Source organism: Periplaneta americana, chromosome 16 (assembly GCF_040183065.1).
Source record: "Periplaneta americana isolate PAMFEO1 chromosome 16, P.americana_PAMFEO1_priV1, whole genome shotgun sequence".
Classification (NCBI taxonomy): Eukaryota; Metazoa; Arthropoda; class Insecta; order Blattodea; family Blattidae; genus Periplaneta; species Periplaneta americana.
Window position 1 is genome coordinate 177,918,303 of NC_091132.1, and position 19,034 is coordinate 177,937,336.

At 35.2% G+C, this 19,034-nt stretch overlaps 1 protein-coding gene across 7 annotated transcripts in view; it reads left to right on the forward strand.

Annotated features, from left to right (window-relative positions):
• Positions 1 to 1,460: 1,460 nt before the first annotated feature.
• LOC138692049 (oocyte zinc finger protein XlCOF6-like) overlaps positions 1,461 to 19,034 on the forward strand; it is a 58,474-nt gene continuing 40,900 nt past the window's right edge. For 3 of the 7 annotated variants that reach the window (XM_069814899.1, XM_069814895.1, XM_069814892.1), the window contains exon 1: positions 18,022 to 18,087. In XM_069814899.1, the coding sequence (XP_069671000.1) occupies positions 18,057 to 18,087 (31 nt within the window). In that variant the 5' untranslated portion in view covers positions 18,022 to 18,056. The other 4 variants (XM_069814897.1, XM_069814898.1, XM_069814893.1 and 1 more) reach the window with 4 other exon arrangements.

Consider the following 19,034-nt stretch of genomic DNA (forward strand, 5'->3'; position numbering starts at 1 on the left):
GACCAGACCGGTTCAGAGTTCGTGTCTCGTGATGGTGTTGGTCGTTGTGCCATCTGTTGACGATTATTGAACTACATCAAGCCGGCCTCGACTGCAATCCCTAAAGCCTATATAAAAGAGCTATCTGTTAGTATATATGATCTAGGCTGTCACATAATAAACACCTAATCTAACGTAACCTAACCTGTCGCATATTACAACACACCTGTAGTAACATTCATCACATCTTGCTACCGTGATGAGTAAGTTTATTTCCCACAACCAGCAACGAATGAAACATTGAAACTGCTAACGATTTACGATGAACAATTTTATTTAGGGCGCATATGTGATTCTACTACTCTGACATATCATTCGCCTCATTTTCCGCATCTCAGCAATAGATTCCTCACAATAGCCTATATTACAGAACATATACGGGATAACATTCATTGTTACACAAATTAATCTAGCAGTATTTGGTATAGATCAGTATTGTCTGGAGGAAGCTAAAAAATTACAATTCCTAAGAAAAGACCAAAATGTATTACTTACTGATAAAATAAGAGGCCTACAAGATTATTGTAGTCTCTTGATCACCTCAGCAAGATCTCTTAATGGGAAAAAGTGATTCTGCCCTCTACATTTCAGGGTAGTTCACGAAACATGCAGCAGCTATACCAAGATGCGAAGTCCTTTGTTCAAAGCATGACGAACCTTACATTTTCTTAACTTTCACCTACAATCCGCAATGTCCTGAAATAGCTACTGCATTACTCCCACATGAAAAACTCGCTGATCGTCCTGACATTGTTACTTGCGATTTCGCATTGAAACTCAAGAAATGAAGACGGATAGGTTCAAGGAAAAGTATTTGGCATAAAAAAAAAAAAAACATTCAGAGGGAGTATGTCACACTATTATGGAAGCAAATAACTTTCCAAATGTTTGGTATTCTTCATTGAATGTAAGTCTGAACAATTTTTATTTGAACTTCTTATGGACTCAGTTTGCAGTATTTGCTGTACAAGCCACTAGTTCAGTATAATTTCGTTTGCATGGCCCGGCTACTGGTGTCGGTAGCCATCTAGTGGAAGTGGATCGTAATTCCAGGAAGAAATATGGCGACTTTCAGAATAATTACAGTAGTTCAGTGTATGTTTTGCGATATATTAAATGTGCTAATGTAGTAATAATTCCGTGTCTGTAGTACAGTAAGACTTGAAATGTGTTGTGGCTATGATAAAAGTACCGTATTGAAAATTAGTTTACAGCGCCACCTTGACAGTGATAATAATGTGCAATATTCGTTCAGTGACCTGTGGGTACTCTGTAGTGACCATTAATCATTATTATTGAATTTTTTTATTATTTTATTGCTATACCACGGAAGGCGGAAACACTAATTTCTGCATCGCGAACTTTACAAGTAAGTTAACAGACATCCAGTATCACGGCTTTCTTGATTATAGGTACTTTCTACTGATCCTAGTTAAATCATGTTTCAGTTTTGTCCTATTACTCTGCTAATATTGAACGTAGCTATTGCTTAGAAGTAGCAGCTGGACGCAGGTATATAACCTCCATACAATTTTTCTGGAATTACTTTAGTGTGCGTTTCTTACTTCCGACACGTTATTTTAAAAGACTATAAGTGTAGACTGATTTGTCTGTGATTGTATAAGGCACATTTCAGGGCCAACAATTTATTTTGTGTACTAGGTACGAATTTTCGGGGAAAATGGGAAGAAAGGAAACCGTAGACTGAAGTTTGTCCTTTTTTCTTTTACAAAGAACAGCACATGATCTTTAAGATCATGATCTCTTCTTGATAAAGGTAGGTATCATTGTTCAAGCCAAAATAGAACTTTTGCAATATACAGTGACACTTGTTTAGTCGCTCGTTTTTCATTTTTCTGTCGCTTGCCGCTACGAGGTTATTCGTGGCCACCCGGTCTGCCGGCACTGAAACGTGTATAGGAATTTGTAGTTACCCAGCTTAAAAAGGTGTTGAAAATGTCCCCCATCAACTGCTACATACTGTTGACACCTTCTTATGAAATTGTTAAATACTTTAAGAGGTTCTGCTTCACTGATTGACTCGATTTCAGCTCTTATATAGTCTTTAAGGAAATTTATTGTAAGCGGATTTTTCGCATAAACCTTATTTTTAAGTGCCCCCCCCCATAGAAATCGCACGGTGTTAAATCTGGACTTCGTGGGACCCACAAATTTTTACTGATAATTCTCATTCCGAAAATTCGACGCAATCCTCTCATGGTTTCTTCGGCATTATGAGCAGTGGCGGAGTCTTGTTGGAAATATACTGAGGAACGTTTTCCATAAATCAGTTCATCTAAAAACGGGTCAAGGATCTCATTCACATTACGCTCGCTGCTAATTGTGCCCTGAGTGAAAATAGGCCCAATAATTCTTGTCCGTTCCTTGCACACCACACACCTATTTTTTCACCGTTCAAAGGTGTTTGGAGTACAAGATTGGGTTTCTCCTGACTGTAATATCGATGATTTTGTGAGGATACGTGACTGTTTAAATGTAAATAGGCCTCAGCAGAAAACTATATTAATGTCCGGTCAATTTTCTCAGAATTACGTTCTCCAAAATCCAATTAAAAAAACGCAACCTCTTATTGGGGTCTTGTTCATTTAACTTTTGAAATACCGGAATTCTTTATGGCTTTAATTTAAGTAATTTTATTCATCTTGATTATACAACTTTTAACACTATATCACTTCGGAATATGTATGATAAGACTTTCATGTGTTAAATTTTAACGTACCTTGTTTACATGTTTCGACCTATTTTGGGTCATCTTCAGAACTGGTCGTTGTTGGTCTTGGCGCCTCTTGTTCCCTCTGTGGGTGCGTTCGTAGTGTAGAGTCAAAGAGTGTATGTGTTTTGAAATTGAGTTGTGTGTTGAGAATATCGTTGGGGTGTGTTTTCGTGTGTCTTTATATTTCATATTGTTCTAGTGTGTTGAGTTTCTGGCTTTTTTGTTGGATGTCTGTTTATGCATGTGATATTAAGTTTCTCCGTTCCTGTTTCCAGTCATGATGGATATGATGAATTTTCAACCTGAGATCGACCCACTGTCTCTACAAAGAAGTATTGACACAGATTTAGAAGACACGAAGCCTTTGTCTGAGGTAAATTGACAGTAATGGCGCTCATTTTGATTTATAACAATTTATTGTTTTATACCCTGGGTGCTATAGCCCACACAGAGCCATAGAAGACTGCTGTCCTCACATGCACACTCCTCAAAGGAGGTGCACGATCATCCAACTAGTACACTGTTACATATGGTTAGCATGATGATCCCAGCAGCTATTAAAGCTGGTGTACAAAAAAATATACTGTACTTACTTACAAATGGCTTTTAAGGAACCCGGAGGTTCATCGCCACTCTCACATAAGCCCACCATCGGTCCCTATTCTGAACAAGATTAATCCAGTCCTTACCATCATACCCCATTCTCCCTGAAATCTATTTTAATATTATCCTCCTATCTACGCCTCGGTCTCCCCAAAGCTCTTTTCTCCTCAGGTGTTTCAACTAACACTCTATATGCATTTCTAGATTCATACATACATGCATTGTTGCAACTCAAAAAAAAAAAAAAAAAACGAAAATTGAGATTTTTATGTGGAATAGTGCTTGCCGCTAGTTGGCAGATGCGTCGTTATTAATGGAAAAATTGAAACACATTCTCCTGTACAAAACAGATATTTTGTGTTGCAACAGTATTCCGGAAAAGCGACGATATGATAATTTACATAATTATTATGCTCTATGCTTCGCAGGAAGGAAATTTATTAGACCTGCACGTGACTGGAATAAAGACGGAATGTATGGATCCCAGCTATGATCTGAAATCAGACCTGACATTTGACTTTCCTATCGTGAAAACAGAAATTAAGGTAAGTGCAGTTTATGAAGTGTGTTGGTCGGTAGTTCTCTCTCTGTTATTTACTGGGTGTATTCAAGTGACGATTGTTTTCTCGTGCTGTCCATTTCTTCATCCCGTTGTCTAGTGTTGTTACGAAATCAGCTCGGTAACTTGTGATTTTGAAGTTACTGAATATGCCACATGCTCTGCTGTAAAAGACTGTATACAGTGAAATGCCACTATATCGAACTCGAGGGGATACTGTAATTACTTTCGTATAGTGAAATTTCGTTAAATCAAAAATTGATTGAATTTATCTACAAATTGTGTCGCATATTGTGGAATAACAGATAGTCTATCTGCGTTAGGTTATACAGTATACCCATGTTATATTTGGACTTCAATAAGAATCGATAGCATAACGATAATTATACATATTCGACAACAGAATAATTACTATTATTCTTTCATATTTTACAATATTTTTCATTCGTCGTGGTCTTATTACGACCAAAAATTAAGGTCTATAAAGCAAAAAAATACGTTGAACAGGGTTATATAGGTTAGGTGTTACATTTACAACCATCTTGTCGAGTCGATTTCTCGAAATATTACGTTCTACGAGATTGGGTTCCGAATCGACAACTCATGGCGTCAGATTCAATACTTTTCTCAATTTTCACTCTGTCTTTGAGAAACGTTGAAAGTGTTGATGCACTTACGCCATATTTTCTTACGACTTCGCTTTTCTTCTGTCCTCAGTCTGCTTCTTCGATTTTATTAAACCGTTTCATTTAAATATAAATTGTAACCACAACAATCGCGTCTACGAAAATGCATTCAGAAAACTCAGTGAAACCAAGGATGACCAATGTCTAGTGATAACTCATTTATTTATTTTGTTTCCAATCTATTTCAAGTAATTTTAACTGCTTATTGGGTTTAACGTAGTTAAGGTAACATTTTTTTGTAGCCAAATGAATTATTATTATTATGTTAAACTGAATAGTTCGTTGCTTATGCGTTCTGTAATCTAAACATTTTTAACATGGATATTAATAGTAAAATGACTGAGACTAAAAGATTATTTCGTTATTCTGAATAATTCATAATTGCAGCGTTTGTAATAGTGGCATTTCACTGTATAACTATACAACTACTCAATGTTCAGGCAGGGAGAATGTGTTAGAGTAAAGAAGGGATTGTAGTAATGGAAATCACAATCATACAAATGTGGCAATTTATGTTATAAGTGCCGAGATACGTCATGCACAATAATAATCAGAAATAAATAAATTATAATGAATTTATATAACACTTCTACAAGAAACAGAGGTATACGGCACAAACAATTGTTGTGATAAATGCATAAGAAAAATGTAGTTTTGTAGTTAAAAATCGAAAATAGATTCTGTACGGAGCAACTATGGAATTCACAACACAGAATACTAGCCAGTTAAAGAAATTATATTTTTGAATAGTTCATTCTTTATTTATAACATTCTTTTACCTTTAAATCTAAACAGTATTGCTATTTTACAAAGAATTTAAAATTACTGTAACTCTGAAAATATTTAAATTAGCACACATGTTTGTATGATATTTTTTGCTCAGAATTTCTTCGGAAATAAGCTTCAGAAGTGACGGTAAATTCCTGTATAATCTTTTATAGGAATGGTCATGCGATAAAAGTGAAATGGAGGTTGAGGTCAAACTGGAAGTAACAGCAGATGAAGGTGAAGTTTTAACTGAGAGGTGAGTGAAATGTGTGAGGCTATATTTCTTTGTTGGTTTCACTACTTTAGTTAATCAATCCTAACAATACGATTGGGGGGTTACTTTATGACCACCTTCTCAAAAATTTAAATTTTAAATATGTAATTGATACACTCGTCAAATCAATTGGACGGACAAAAATTTGAACATGTGTGTTTTTGCAGTAGTAAGATTTAGGTTGACAATTACAGTTTTACTACTTTATAACACTTTTGACTAATAAAACTGTACGAAAGGACGACTTTCAACCGATCATGGCTACTTATCGCACAATTTTATGCTTCCCTAACATTTGCCAGTTTTTATAACTACCCTAGCATTTGTTTGTTTGTTTGCCAACATTTCAAACTGCAAATTCTTTACGGTACTATAAAACATGCCTTGTCATCTTAATTTGTTTCTCGCATAGATAGTCGACTGAAAATGGCGGTCCTATTGAAAGTTTTTGGTGAAGGTAATATTAGTGAAATAGAATTCTAGTGAGTCAATTAATATCAGTTTGATTGTGTTAGAGTATTTTATTTTCTTCTAATCTTTATATACTTTCTTCTGTTATTATTACCTTCCTACCATTTTTTCTTTGTTTGCCAACATTTCAATTTATCAATTTCTTTACGATACTATACAACAAGCTTTGCGATCGTCTTTTTTTTACAGCATAGACAGTCAACTGAAAATGGCGGCTTCGTTCAAACGTTTTGGTGAAGCTAACTTTAATGAAATAGAATTTCAATAAATCAATTAATGTTTTATTGTATTAGAGTACTTTATTTCTTCTAATCTTTATATACTTTCTACTAATCGTGTAACAGCCAATTAAATTCCATTCGAGTTTTGATTTTCTCTAGATAAATCAAAACCTGTAGTGAGATTACTGTTGATAAACAACGCAACAAACTGTTGAAATCATGGCTGCGAAGAAATATTGAAATGTATTGTGCTATGTTGAAAACTAAACTGGTTGCGCAATGACTGGTGTTGTCATAAACTGACATCTAGTGCCTTTAATTGAAAAGTTCAACTTTGGACACCATGTTTACATTTGTCAGTCAACATCAGGCAACTAAGTGATGTAGAAGCTGTTCGATTGGTCACACTGCTGCAAGAAGATTGGACTATTCATGCTGTAATTTAGGTAAATCTATTGTTGGTACGACTTGGAAACGATTTAATGATACAGATACATACACTAGAAAAATAGGTCAGCGTACAAGAAGGCTGAGAAAAGATTATTATTGAGGTTCCAACGTATAAACAGTTGAGCATTGAAAACTCTGGCAAGCGAAAACAGTCCTTTCTTTTAACTCGCCGTAATTCGGAAACGGGTAAAGATTTTCAGTAACAACCACTTTTAGAAGTAATTTCTGTTCTTTCTCAACATTTCTTTCACTTTTATCCCCCATCTAACGTTAAAAACAAAAAAGGTTTATCTCTTACCAACTTTTGAAGGTCTGATGTCTATTCTGAACAGATCACATCGAAGGTAGTATTTTTTTTATGTTACTTTTAAAAGAAATTTTCATTTCGATTTTTTTTGCAAACTTTCTTTGGACATTGAACGATTAAACCAAAAAAATTACAGTTCGATTGACTATCATAGGAGCTACGACATGATATATAATTTAAAAGGATGCGAAATATCGTATAGTAGATCCGTACATTAAAAGAATACGTGTCTACGATTCTTTCCGAAGTTTTACGAACGTGAACATATGTCACCAGGTACGTCACTCCTGACGTGAACATAACGTTAGACGTTTAGTGGGAGAAGAGAGTGCGAAAACATCCTAAGGAGAATATAATCGAAATGATAGCCGTTCAAATCTTGGATTTAAAATATCGGCATCCTAATCAATTCAAATCAACAAAAAAGAAAATATAAATTAATGTTAAAAAAATACACAATGAAATTAAAAAAAAAGAACTTTCTGCGACAAGACCTGGTAGCTATCAAAACGATAAAAATCTATTGAAAATAAATAATATACATTGAATATTATAAAGATGAATAGAGATGGTGATTGATGATGTTCAATGAAGATTTTAAAATGGTTGATGCAATTGTCTGAAGAGTCATGTACTTATATCACGAAACTAAGAACAGAGAAAAAAGTAACAAACAAAAAATATCGTCGGACATTTTTAAGACAACAAGAACTGAATTCGTTGCATTCAAAAACACACAATAATAAATAGCACAGCATCTTTGTGATTCACGAAATGATGTGTTTGTGTCTGCATTTCCGAAATGAATGAACTCTTTCTTCTTCTTTTTTTTGTCTGAAAATATAGGGTTCACTTTCAGATTGATAGGTTTTCTAGGAAAGTTTCACTGGGTGGGACATTGAACCATTAACCAAAAAAATTACAGTTCGATTGACTGACTATCATAGGAGCTACAACATGATAAATAATTTAAAAGGATGCGAAATATCGTATAGTAGATCCTTACGTTAAAAGAATACGTGCACCAATCTCCTACGATTCTTTCCGTAGTTTTACGAACGTGAACATATGTCAGCAAGTACGTCACTTCTAACGTCAATATAACGTTAGACTTTTAGCGGGATAAGAGTGTGTAAAATCTTCGTAATATGTTAATACTTGGACCACGAAACTAAAAACAGAGAAAAAAACTAACAAACAAAAAATATCGTCGGACATTTTCAAGACGACAGGAACTGAAGACGTTGCATTAAAAAACAGACAATAATAAATAGCACAGCATCTTTTTGATTCATGAAATGGTGTGTTTGTGTCTGCATTTCAGAAATGGATGAACTCTTCGTCTTATTTTGTCTGAAGATATAGGGTTCACTTTCAGATTGAAATGTTTTCTAGAAAAGTTTCACTGGGTGGGACATGAAATTCAATCAGTACTGGTTTTTGAACGTCCCTCTCAAAAATAAATTGACGGATACTTCCTCAAATTTGTCGCCAGCATATATAATATTTTTAAAGGTGGTACGTTTTGAAATTAACACATGCTGTAACTAAATATTTTATAAAATATTATAATGTGTATCTTTACTTACTACGTATAATGTTGACGTTGCTCATTTATTGTTTTAATTACCACTGTTCGTACATGGAGCACATTTCCTTCACAGCATTGCTGTTACCAATGGAGAAGACTCCTGTGATGACAATATTGTACAAGATGAGGATCAGGACTCTAGCAAGAAGATATACAAATGTGGAGTGTGTGGAAAATGTTTTTCGCGGTTGGTAGATCTCAAAAATCATGTAACCGTACACAAACGCAAGAAGCCATTTCAGTGTGATATATGTGGAAAATATTTTTCGCAATGGTGTAATCTTCAAGTTCATATTACCGTACATACTGGCAAAAAGCCATTCAGTTGCAAGGTATGCGGAAAGAAATTCACGGTGTCGGGATATCTGAAAAAACATTCGCTTGTACACACAGGCGAGAAACCGTTCAACTGCGAAAGTTGTGGAAAAAGTTTTTCGTTTTTGGGAAGTCTGAAGTTGCATGTACGAACGCATACAGGTGAGAAGCCATTCACGTGTGATGTGTGTGGAAAGTGTTTTTCGCAATTGGGAAATCTGAGAACTCATTCAAACTGTCACAAGAGAGAGAAACCTTTTAGATGTGATGTTTGTGGAAAACATTTCTCGGAAACTAGAAAACTGAAAAGTCATGCAATTATACACACAGGCGAGAAACCATTTAATTGTGATATATGTGGAAAGAGTTTTTCACAATTGTTATTTCTAAAAAATCACATATCGAGACATACAGTCGATAAAGCTTTCAAATGTGACGTTTGTGGAAAGAATTTTCTCCGATCTGCTTATCTCGAAAATCATGCACGTTTACATAGCGGCGAAAAACCTTTAAATTGCGATGTTTGTGGTAGAGGTTACGCTTTTTTGGTAAGTCTCAAAAGCCACATACGTTCTCACACAGGTGAAAAACCATTTAAATGCGACATCTGTGGGAAGGCCTACGCGCAATCGAGTAATCTCAAAACACATGCACTGGTGCACGCATTACACACAGACGATGCTCCATACAAGTGCAGTTACTGTGGGAAGGTCTTCGCCTATTTGAGTCTTCTTAAAAAACACGAAGTAGTACACATGAGCAAGAACACGTTCAGATGTGACGTCTGTGGAAAATATTTTTCGGAATCATATCGCAAAATGCATGCATTTATACATATTGGTGAGGAGGCATTTTGATATGATCTCAATGGAAGTTACGTATCACAGTCTGAAATTATCAGAACACGTTCTACATTTATGGAGAAACCTATGTGTATAGTTAAAAATACATACACACAAAACAAAAGCCATAAAATTGCAGTGTCTTCGGAAAAAGCTACTGTCACACTTCCTGTGAAAAATATTACAGACGCCAGCGTGAAGCAGAAAAGGCAATCTAATGTAATGTGTGAGCAAATGTTTTTGATTTTCGGGAAGTCTGAAACCGTTCCTCACTTAAGCCTCGTTGAAACTTTTGAAGTGACCTGAATTCAAGTCGCAGTTCACACATATTCAAGTTATTTTGCTTTCAAGTAAGATAAAATGGCGTCGATGGAAGTTGTGCAATTAGGAATTTCTCTAGTAGCAAACCTCCGTGGCAGGGAAATGATAAATATATTGAAGAACTGGAAGATGCTTTGTTAAGTATGGGTTAGGAATTAGATTAGTAAGAGAAATACAGGACATTATTTGGGCATTATTTCACTTAATATTGTTCCTGTAACCTTTATAAATCAAACCTTATTGCAGTAAAAATAAAAGAAAAATATAACTCCTTGGACGGAAATAAACTCAGGAGACAGACAAGGTTGTGGCCTCTCTCCTTTGCATTTAATGTTTATATGAATGCTATTGTGAAAGATTTTAGAGAAACAAAACACGGATATATCACTATTAACAGAAATTATATGTAATAACGTTTGAAGATCTTGTTTTATTAGCAACATCAGAATACGATTTGCAATGGTTAGTACATAATTTAAATTTAATAACTCAAAAATATTCAATGGAAATGTCCGTTAACAAAACAAAAATAATGGCCTTTTGTGGTAAATAAACAATGGCAATCAAAATTTGTTTAAATAACACAATTTTGGAAAGAGTTAATGAGTTTAATTATTTAGAATATAAAGTTTCTTTTGTTGAAAATTTGGATTCATGAGTGAAAATTGTAAAATTCAACAAATCAATGGACATCATTAATAGAGTTTTGAAACCTTCATTAGTAAAAACATCAACTCGTATTCGTTTTTATCAAATAATAGCTTGACCAGTCCTATGTTATGGGAGTGAAGCGTGGACTATAAAGACAAAAGATGAAAGCAGACTAACAGCTTGCGAGATGAGATTCATGCGCCGAACAACTGGCTACACAAAATGGGATCGAAAGAAAACTGAAGATATCCTTCAAGAACGTAATGTGTCATCAGTACTGGAATATATCTCCAGGTCAATTAAACTGCAAGGAACACGTCTCAAGAATGGTTTCATCTAGGATCCCTAATTCAATAATGTATCGTCGAAATAGGAAATGCTCACTTGGTCGATCTATGGAAAGATGGCAAGAAAATCGCTTTTTCAGGCCGAAACTGTTCTTTTGGGACTAGTACTTGACAGGATGATGATGAAATCTTCAAGCAGATTTAGTAATTCTTAATGTAAATGTAATAAAATATAAGCAGGTCTGATTTACCATAATTGAAAATGATTATCTTGAAGCTGTTATAGTTCCCAAAAGAAATCTCTGAAATCTTTCAGTCACATTGAACTATGCCAGATTCGGCCGATAAATGTTATCACTTCTCTGTCTACAGTTTAAAAGTTTTTAATTTTCTTTCACATCTCATCTGTGTCCACGTTAAAATCTGTGCTGTTCAATTCTTCAATGAACTCTTTCTTCCTTGGTAGCTTCTTTTGCATTTCTGTCGCGAAACCTTGAAGTTTCTATAATCCCCAGGCCTTCGTGAGCGTTATACAATTTCAGAAACTCAAACATTTGTGCATCATTTCACTTAAAATTGTTTCCTATAATCTTTGCGTTCTCAGTAGAACAGAAAAACAAACAGCTGTTATTTCAGTTCCAGCGATTTTCTCCTTGAATTAATGTTATCAAGTGACGTTCACACATTATAAGTTGTGTCAAATATCCTTTTAAGTTAAGTAAAAAGTAGAAATGGATTTAACTTCACTTCAAACTTGAATTCAAGCCGTTACATGACTTCACGTCGAGTTGAAACGTACTTAACACTTTTCAAGTTGGTCGAATCGAGTGTCTTGAATTCACATTACTTCAAATGTGTGAACGAGGCTTTACACACAAATCTGAGGCTGTTGTAAAGTAATATTGATGCAATACGATGTTGTCTGGAATTGAAGAGTGGAAACAATAAAGTGTGTAAGAGAGGTATTTGTCATTTTGAAATGGTTTTCAGAACAGATTGTACGTGTGAAGTCCTATAGTATACATATACATATATACATACAAATGGCTTTTAAGGAACCCGAAGGTTCATTGCCGCCCTCACATAAGCCCGCCATCGGTCCCTATCTTGTGCAAGATTAGTCCAGTCCCTATCATCATATCCCACCTCCCTCAAATCCATTTTAATATCATCCTCCCATCTACGTCTCGGCCTCCCCAAAGGTCTTTTTCCCCTCCGGTCTCCCAACTAGCACTCTATATGCATTTCTGGATTCCCCCATACGTGCTACATGCCCTGCCCATCTCAAACGTCTGGATTTAATGTTCCTAATTATGTCAGGTGAAGAATACAATGCGTGCAGTTCTGCGTTGTGTAACTTTCTCCATTCTCCTGTAACTTCATCCCTCTTAGCCCCAAATATTTTCCTAAGCACCTTATTCTCAAACACCCTTAACCTATGTTCCTCTCTCAGAGTGAGAGTCCAAGTTTCACAACCATAAAGAACAACCGGTAATATAACTGTTTTATAAATTCTAACTTTGAGATTTTTCGACAGCAGACTAGATGATAAAAGTTTCTCAACCGAATAATAACACGCATTTCCCATATTTATTCTGCGTTTAATTTCCTCCCGAGTGTCATTTATATTTGTTACTGTTGCTCCAAAATATTTGAATTTTTCCACCCCTTCGAAGGATAGATCTCCAATTTTTATATTTCCATTTCGTACAATATTCTGGTCACGAAACATAATCATATACTTTGTCTTTTTGGGATTTACTTCCAAACTGATCGCTTTACTTGCTTCAAGTAAAATTTCCGTGTTTTGCCTAATCGTTTGTGGATTTTCTCCTAACATATTCACGTCATCCGCATAGACGAGAAGCTGATGTAACCCGTTCAATTCCAAACCCTGCCTGTTATCCTGAACTTTCCTAATGGCATATTCTAGAGCGAAGTTAAAAAGTAAAGGTGATAGTGCATCTCCCTGCTTTAGCCCGCAGTGAATTGGAAAATCATCAGATAGAAACTGGCCTATACGGACTCTGCTGTATGTTTCACTGAGACACATTTTAATTAATCGAACTAATTTCTTGGGAATACCAAATTCAATAGGAATATTATATAATATTTCCCTCTTAACATTTTTGAAATCTATGAATAACTGATGTACTATACCCTTATACTCCCATTTTTTCTCCATTATCTGTCGAATACAAAAAATCTGATCAATAGTCGATCTATTACGCCGAAAACCGCACTGATGATCCCCAATAATTTCATCTACGTACGGAGTTAATCTTCTCAAAAGAATATTGGACAAAATTATGTACGACGTCAACAAAAGTGATATTCCTCGAAAGTTACCACAGTTGGTTTTGTCCCCCTTCTTAAAAATAGGTACAATTATGGACTCCTTCCATTGTTCTGGTACAATTCCCTTTTCCCAAATAGCAAGTACAAGTTTATAAATTTCGCTATATAATGCACTTCCACCCTCGTGTATTAATTCTGCTGGAATTTGATCGATACCTGGAGACTTGTACTTTTTCAGATTTTCTATCGCAATTTCGACTTCTGAAAGCGTGGGTTCGGGTATAAATGGCTCAGCAGTTTGTATTTGAATTTCGTCCCGATCATTTCTATTTGGCCTGTGTACGTTTAATAGTTGCGCAAAATAGTTTTTCCATCTGTTTAGGATTGATGGAGAGTCTGCAAGCAAGTCACCATTCTCATCCTTGATCACGTTTACCCTTGGCTGATATCCGTTCTTAAATTCCTTTATACCGTTATATAAATCTCGAATGTTTTTATTCTTACTATTTGTTTCTACCTCATTCAGTTTTTCCTTCAAGTAATCTCTCTTTTTTATTCCTAAGTGTACGACTTGCTTCCCGTCTTTTATTGAAATAATTATCTCTCTTCTCCTCAACTGGATCCTGTAGTATACAAAAGTTATATGTTTAAATTCAGAATGGAATTAGTTATTATAAGGAGTTTCATATATAAGTAGCGATTCCAATACTTAATTTCTAAACTTAAGTTCTATGTACATGTATGTTGTATCATGTCCATTATGGTACATCTACACGATTCAACTTTTCTTTGAATTTCAAGCATTCAAGCAATACATGAAATAATGAAAGAAACGCATTCAATTGTGATTGCTTTTTCCATTAAAAATTATAGGGCATGCGTCAATTCAAAGCTATCCATCGCCGGAGGGTATTTTGTATATTTTTCGTTGAACAGTAGAACGTTGCGAGTACCTGATTGTTTTAGGTGGCCGTGAATAAACAGTAAATTGTTTTGATTCGTGACCGCAAACCTCTTAAGTTATATGTACACCCACAAAACGCAAAAAATGATGAAAAATTAGAATTTTCAAAATATAACTATTTTAATAGAGAATTTTCTTCTCTTTAATTTGATATAAGAATTTTCGATTTATGCCTTATGGTTTTTCAGATAAGTCCCATTTTCCAAAATGCTGCATCATCAGCCACGGTCACTTACTTTTGGAGTGATCTTTGTAGCAGTCAATCCCCTCATCGAGTATTGCTTGTAAAATAAACTTCTTTCTAGTCCCGAAGTTGATGCATAGATATCTGGGCATGATCATTAGATTGAAAATGCTTTTTTACATAATGAAGTAATTTATAGTCTTTTACTGTTAATCATAAAACTGTAAATTCGTGTGTCATTGATGTTGTACGTCATTTTAATAAGAGTCCAAAAGCAGAAATTACAATTCTGAGGAGGATGGGCAAAAACCCTGGGACAAACACCATCGCAGGATTTGTTGCATCAATGGAAATAGGGACAAAAATGCCATAAAAAAAACATTGAACACCTGAAGTTAAAACAAGGCGGAGGTATTGGAGAGGCAGAAAGATGCTGAAACTGGACCGACATGAAGCTGCTTAAGGGGTGACATATGATGGAGTCTTCTAGGCTCTGAAAGTTTGTGGCTCATTTCCTGTAAATAGAAATTTTAGAATATTTAATTCTTTCAAACATGATATCTCAGCCAAATATGGTGATACCAAGAAGATATTGGTGTCATTTTAAAGCTTGAAATGTCCCTCAGTGCCTGACAATAAGTAAAATAACATTAATATAGTTAAAAATTATCTATGGATTTTTTACACGATTTATATAACATAAAATATTATTATAAGTTATATATATGGTAATATTTATTTAATGTAAATGAAAATAAAAAATAGCTCTATGTCAGGCACTAAAGAATAGTTTTAGCTATAAAACAGTGAAAAAACCGTGGCTCTATCTTAAAAACTGCATGAGCTATCATGTTTCGAGTTGCATGTCAAAATTATAAACAAAATCATTTTTATAAACAATTTAGACATAATTTCAAGGGATATGTTCACTTCATTCTCTTTCTGGTACCATTCTCAATTGTATAAAAATTTTACAGAGCAAAATTATGCAAAACAAAATTTTTTGTTTGCAAAGGTGTACATATACCTTAAGCTAAAGATGGCAGCAAGTATGACAAGTTAGCTTTATTGAAGATTATCGCAAATACGAGTGCTTACGAAGTGTTTAACCATAATTTTGTGAATCAAGTAGGTCTAAGTATTGGACTAGTATTTAATATTTATTAATTAATATGTGTACAGGGTGATTCACGAGGAAAGGTAAAAAATTTACGATACGATATCTTAGGCCATTTTGAGTGAAGAAGTTCATATGAACATAGGTCCGTTTTCGGACGATGGCGGAGCTAGATGCATTTCTTTGGTAAAACGTCTCGCCCCAATGTGAATCAGACGTTACCATATGCTGGAGATGTGAGACAAGGTCACCGATCGCAATGAATGACGTGATATTGGAATCTGCATTGTGAGTGATGTAGATAAGAGAAGTTCATTCACCTCGCAAACCGCGTGGTGTGGCATTACAAATGTCCAATCGCCTGCCCTTGTCTGAAGTAAAGACACAGAACCCACACATCGCACAAATACAGTATCATTTATCAGTTCACGGCAGTTCAGTAAGTTATCTGCAGTACAGTAGTTATACAGGTACAGTTATCGGAAGTATTCAGTTGTGTTTCTCAAGACATTTATTACTTACATGCAAATGGCTTTTAAGTAACCCGCAGGTTCATTGCCACCCTCACATAAGTCCACAATCGGTCCCTATTCTGTGCAAGATTTATCTAGTCTCTATCATTTTATCCCATCTCCCTCAAATCCATTTTAATATCCTCCCATCTACGTCTCGGCCTCCCCAAATGTCTTTTTCCCTCTGGCCTCCCAACTAACACTCTATATGCGTTTCTTGATTCGGCCATACGTGCTAAATGCCTTGGCTATCTCAAACGTCTGGATTTAATGTTCCTAATTATGTCATGTGAAGAATACAATGCGTGCAGCTCTGCGTTATGTAACTTTCTTCATTCTCCTGTATCTTCGTCCCTCTGAAACCCATTCCTAACCACCTTATTTTGAAACACCCTTAACCTCTGTTCCTCTATCAAAGTGACAGTTCAAGTTTCACAGTCATACAGAGCAACTGGTAATATATAGCTCTTTTATAAATTCTAACTTTCAGCTCTTTTGAGAACAAACTGGAAGACAAAAGCTTCGCAATTGAATAACACAGGCATTTTCCATATTTATTCATCGCGTAATTTTCTCTTGAGTGTCACTTGTATTTGTTACTGTTGCTCGAAGTTACTTGAATTTTTCCTCATTTTAAAACCATAAATTTCCTATTTTTATATTTTTATATCGTACCTACTAAAGATATTTCAATAATTTTTACATTACCCAGTCCCTTCTGTATCCATCTTCAAGTAAGAGGTGAGCAAAAATAACCGCTTATTTTTGTACCCGGTTTTCTCATACGATTAACTGGTTATTTTTTCCCATCCCTTACTTGAAGATGGATACAGTTTAACCTGATAACCGGTTATTATTCTCTATAACCGAAGGAGCGGGTTTTTTTTTAAATACACATCAAATAAATATATTTTAATAATTTCACGGGAAAAATTGTTCCTGGGCCGAGTTTCGATCGCGGGACCTTTCGCTTAGCGCGCCAATGCTCTACCGACTCAACTACCCAGGAACTTCACTCGGCACACTCAATTTTTTTTTTCATATCCACATACCTCTAATGGGCCTACAAGATGCCAGAAACCCACATTCTGTGCACCAGGCATTGAAAATCCTGCACAGGCTCGTATATGCAAGTTATAACAGAGCCAAAACTAATTATCCCGTCACAGTATTTTTGAGGTATAGGGTGAGTGTACACTAACGTGAAACTTACGTAATGTCACCGAAGGTTTGTTCGTTTGACTTGTAGGACAGTTGAAGGTGCATAAGTGAAGTAGGCAAAGAACTATTTCTTACCTAAGCAAACATAACCCTAGTTGGGACTTCGTGTCACGTGCTGTAGACAAACCACATTTTCTGTTATAGATTTGTAGACCGCCCTGAGCAGTCCAGAATATCCTAAAATTTAAACACTGTCAGTGATGCTACAGGAGTAACTAGGTGCATTAAATTTCAAAGAAATTTAACAACTGCAGCTACTATAGTGCAGGCCTATTAAAATAGACAGGGGCAAGAAATTTTATTTGGTAAGTTTGTGCAAAGACCAAACATTGTTATATTCTCCAGATTCCTGTGAGAAACCATTTCTTTTAAGTAAACTATGACGGCTCCCGTCACTTCTTTATCATGCAGTTAAATAAAATTGGAATTTATCCCAATTACTTTGTATTCATATTGGACGTGGTGAATACTACAGGTTGTCAGCTGTAATAGTTATACATAATATACGGCAATGGTAAAAGATGCTGCTCTGTATGTATTTCATTTGTGCTTGCTTTCAAGCCACTGCCTATTAGATCGCATCGCAATCTTTTCACTGTTTTTTCTCTTGCAGATAAGTTAATAGAACTTCGCAGATTTCTATGTCATTTGCGTATATTCCACAGAAGGAAGGTAAGCTGTGCATAACCTGCATTTATAAGAAAGAATATGATGAGATGAACATATTAATTTGTACAGAGTGTTCAGTGATATTGATATGTAATATTTGATATTACGATATTCTTTAAAGCAAAACTGCTTTAAGCGAAAACGTTTTTGCTTAAACATGTTTTTTCAATGATTAATATAGGAATGCCGCACACTTACAAGAACGCTGTACAGTATGTTTAAGCAGGTTTAAACATGATTAAGCAGAGTTCAGTAACGATGTATACCACGATTAAGCAAGTTTAAGCAAAAAACGCTGTACAGCATGATACAGCAAGTTGGACAGAGTTTGGACTGCTTCTAGCACAAACACGAGCATTGTTTGAAGGCAAAACATTTCGTTGTGCGCATGCGTTTGGAATATGCAGAGCAGATACAGCGAAGTCGAAAGAGGTCAGATATAGCTGCTAAAGAAGTGACATGTCACTCCAGTAGAAGCACAGTGTATTATATACAGTCACGAAGCACAATACGTAGTAAATATGCATCCATAGATAGTTGCTAAACACTACGATAGCTAATATCGCCAGCGAATAGGGATTATAAAGAATGGACACTAAGCGAATTTTCCTGTGTTTTGTTTCTCTGTGCGCCAGCGTTTAGTTCTACTTTCAAGCGCGAGAGGTTAGTGTAATCGAGCATAGGCTAAGATAATAATTGAGAATAGAGTTGAGACACAGGATTCAAACATCGCCTACCTTATTGCATAATCCAGTAACGCTTTGCTTCAAATAAATTCAAGTTAACAGCTTTTCCTTATTTCTCAGTGAAGAACTAGTTGTAATAATAATTTTTTATATTTCAGATATAATAAATTATATTATAAAATTATATAATACATTATAAAATTAAGTATCAAATTCGTTTAATATTTGTATATAATATAATATAGGTATATGGTTTTACTTCTC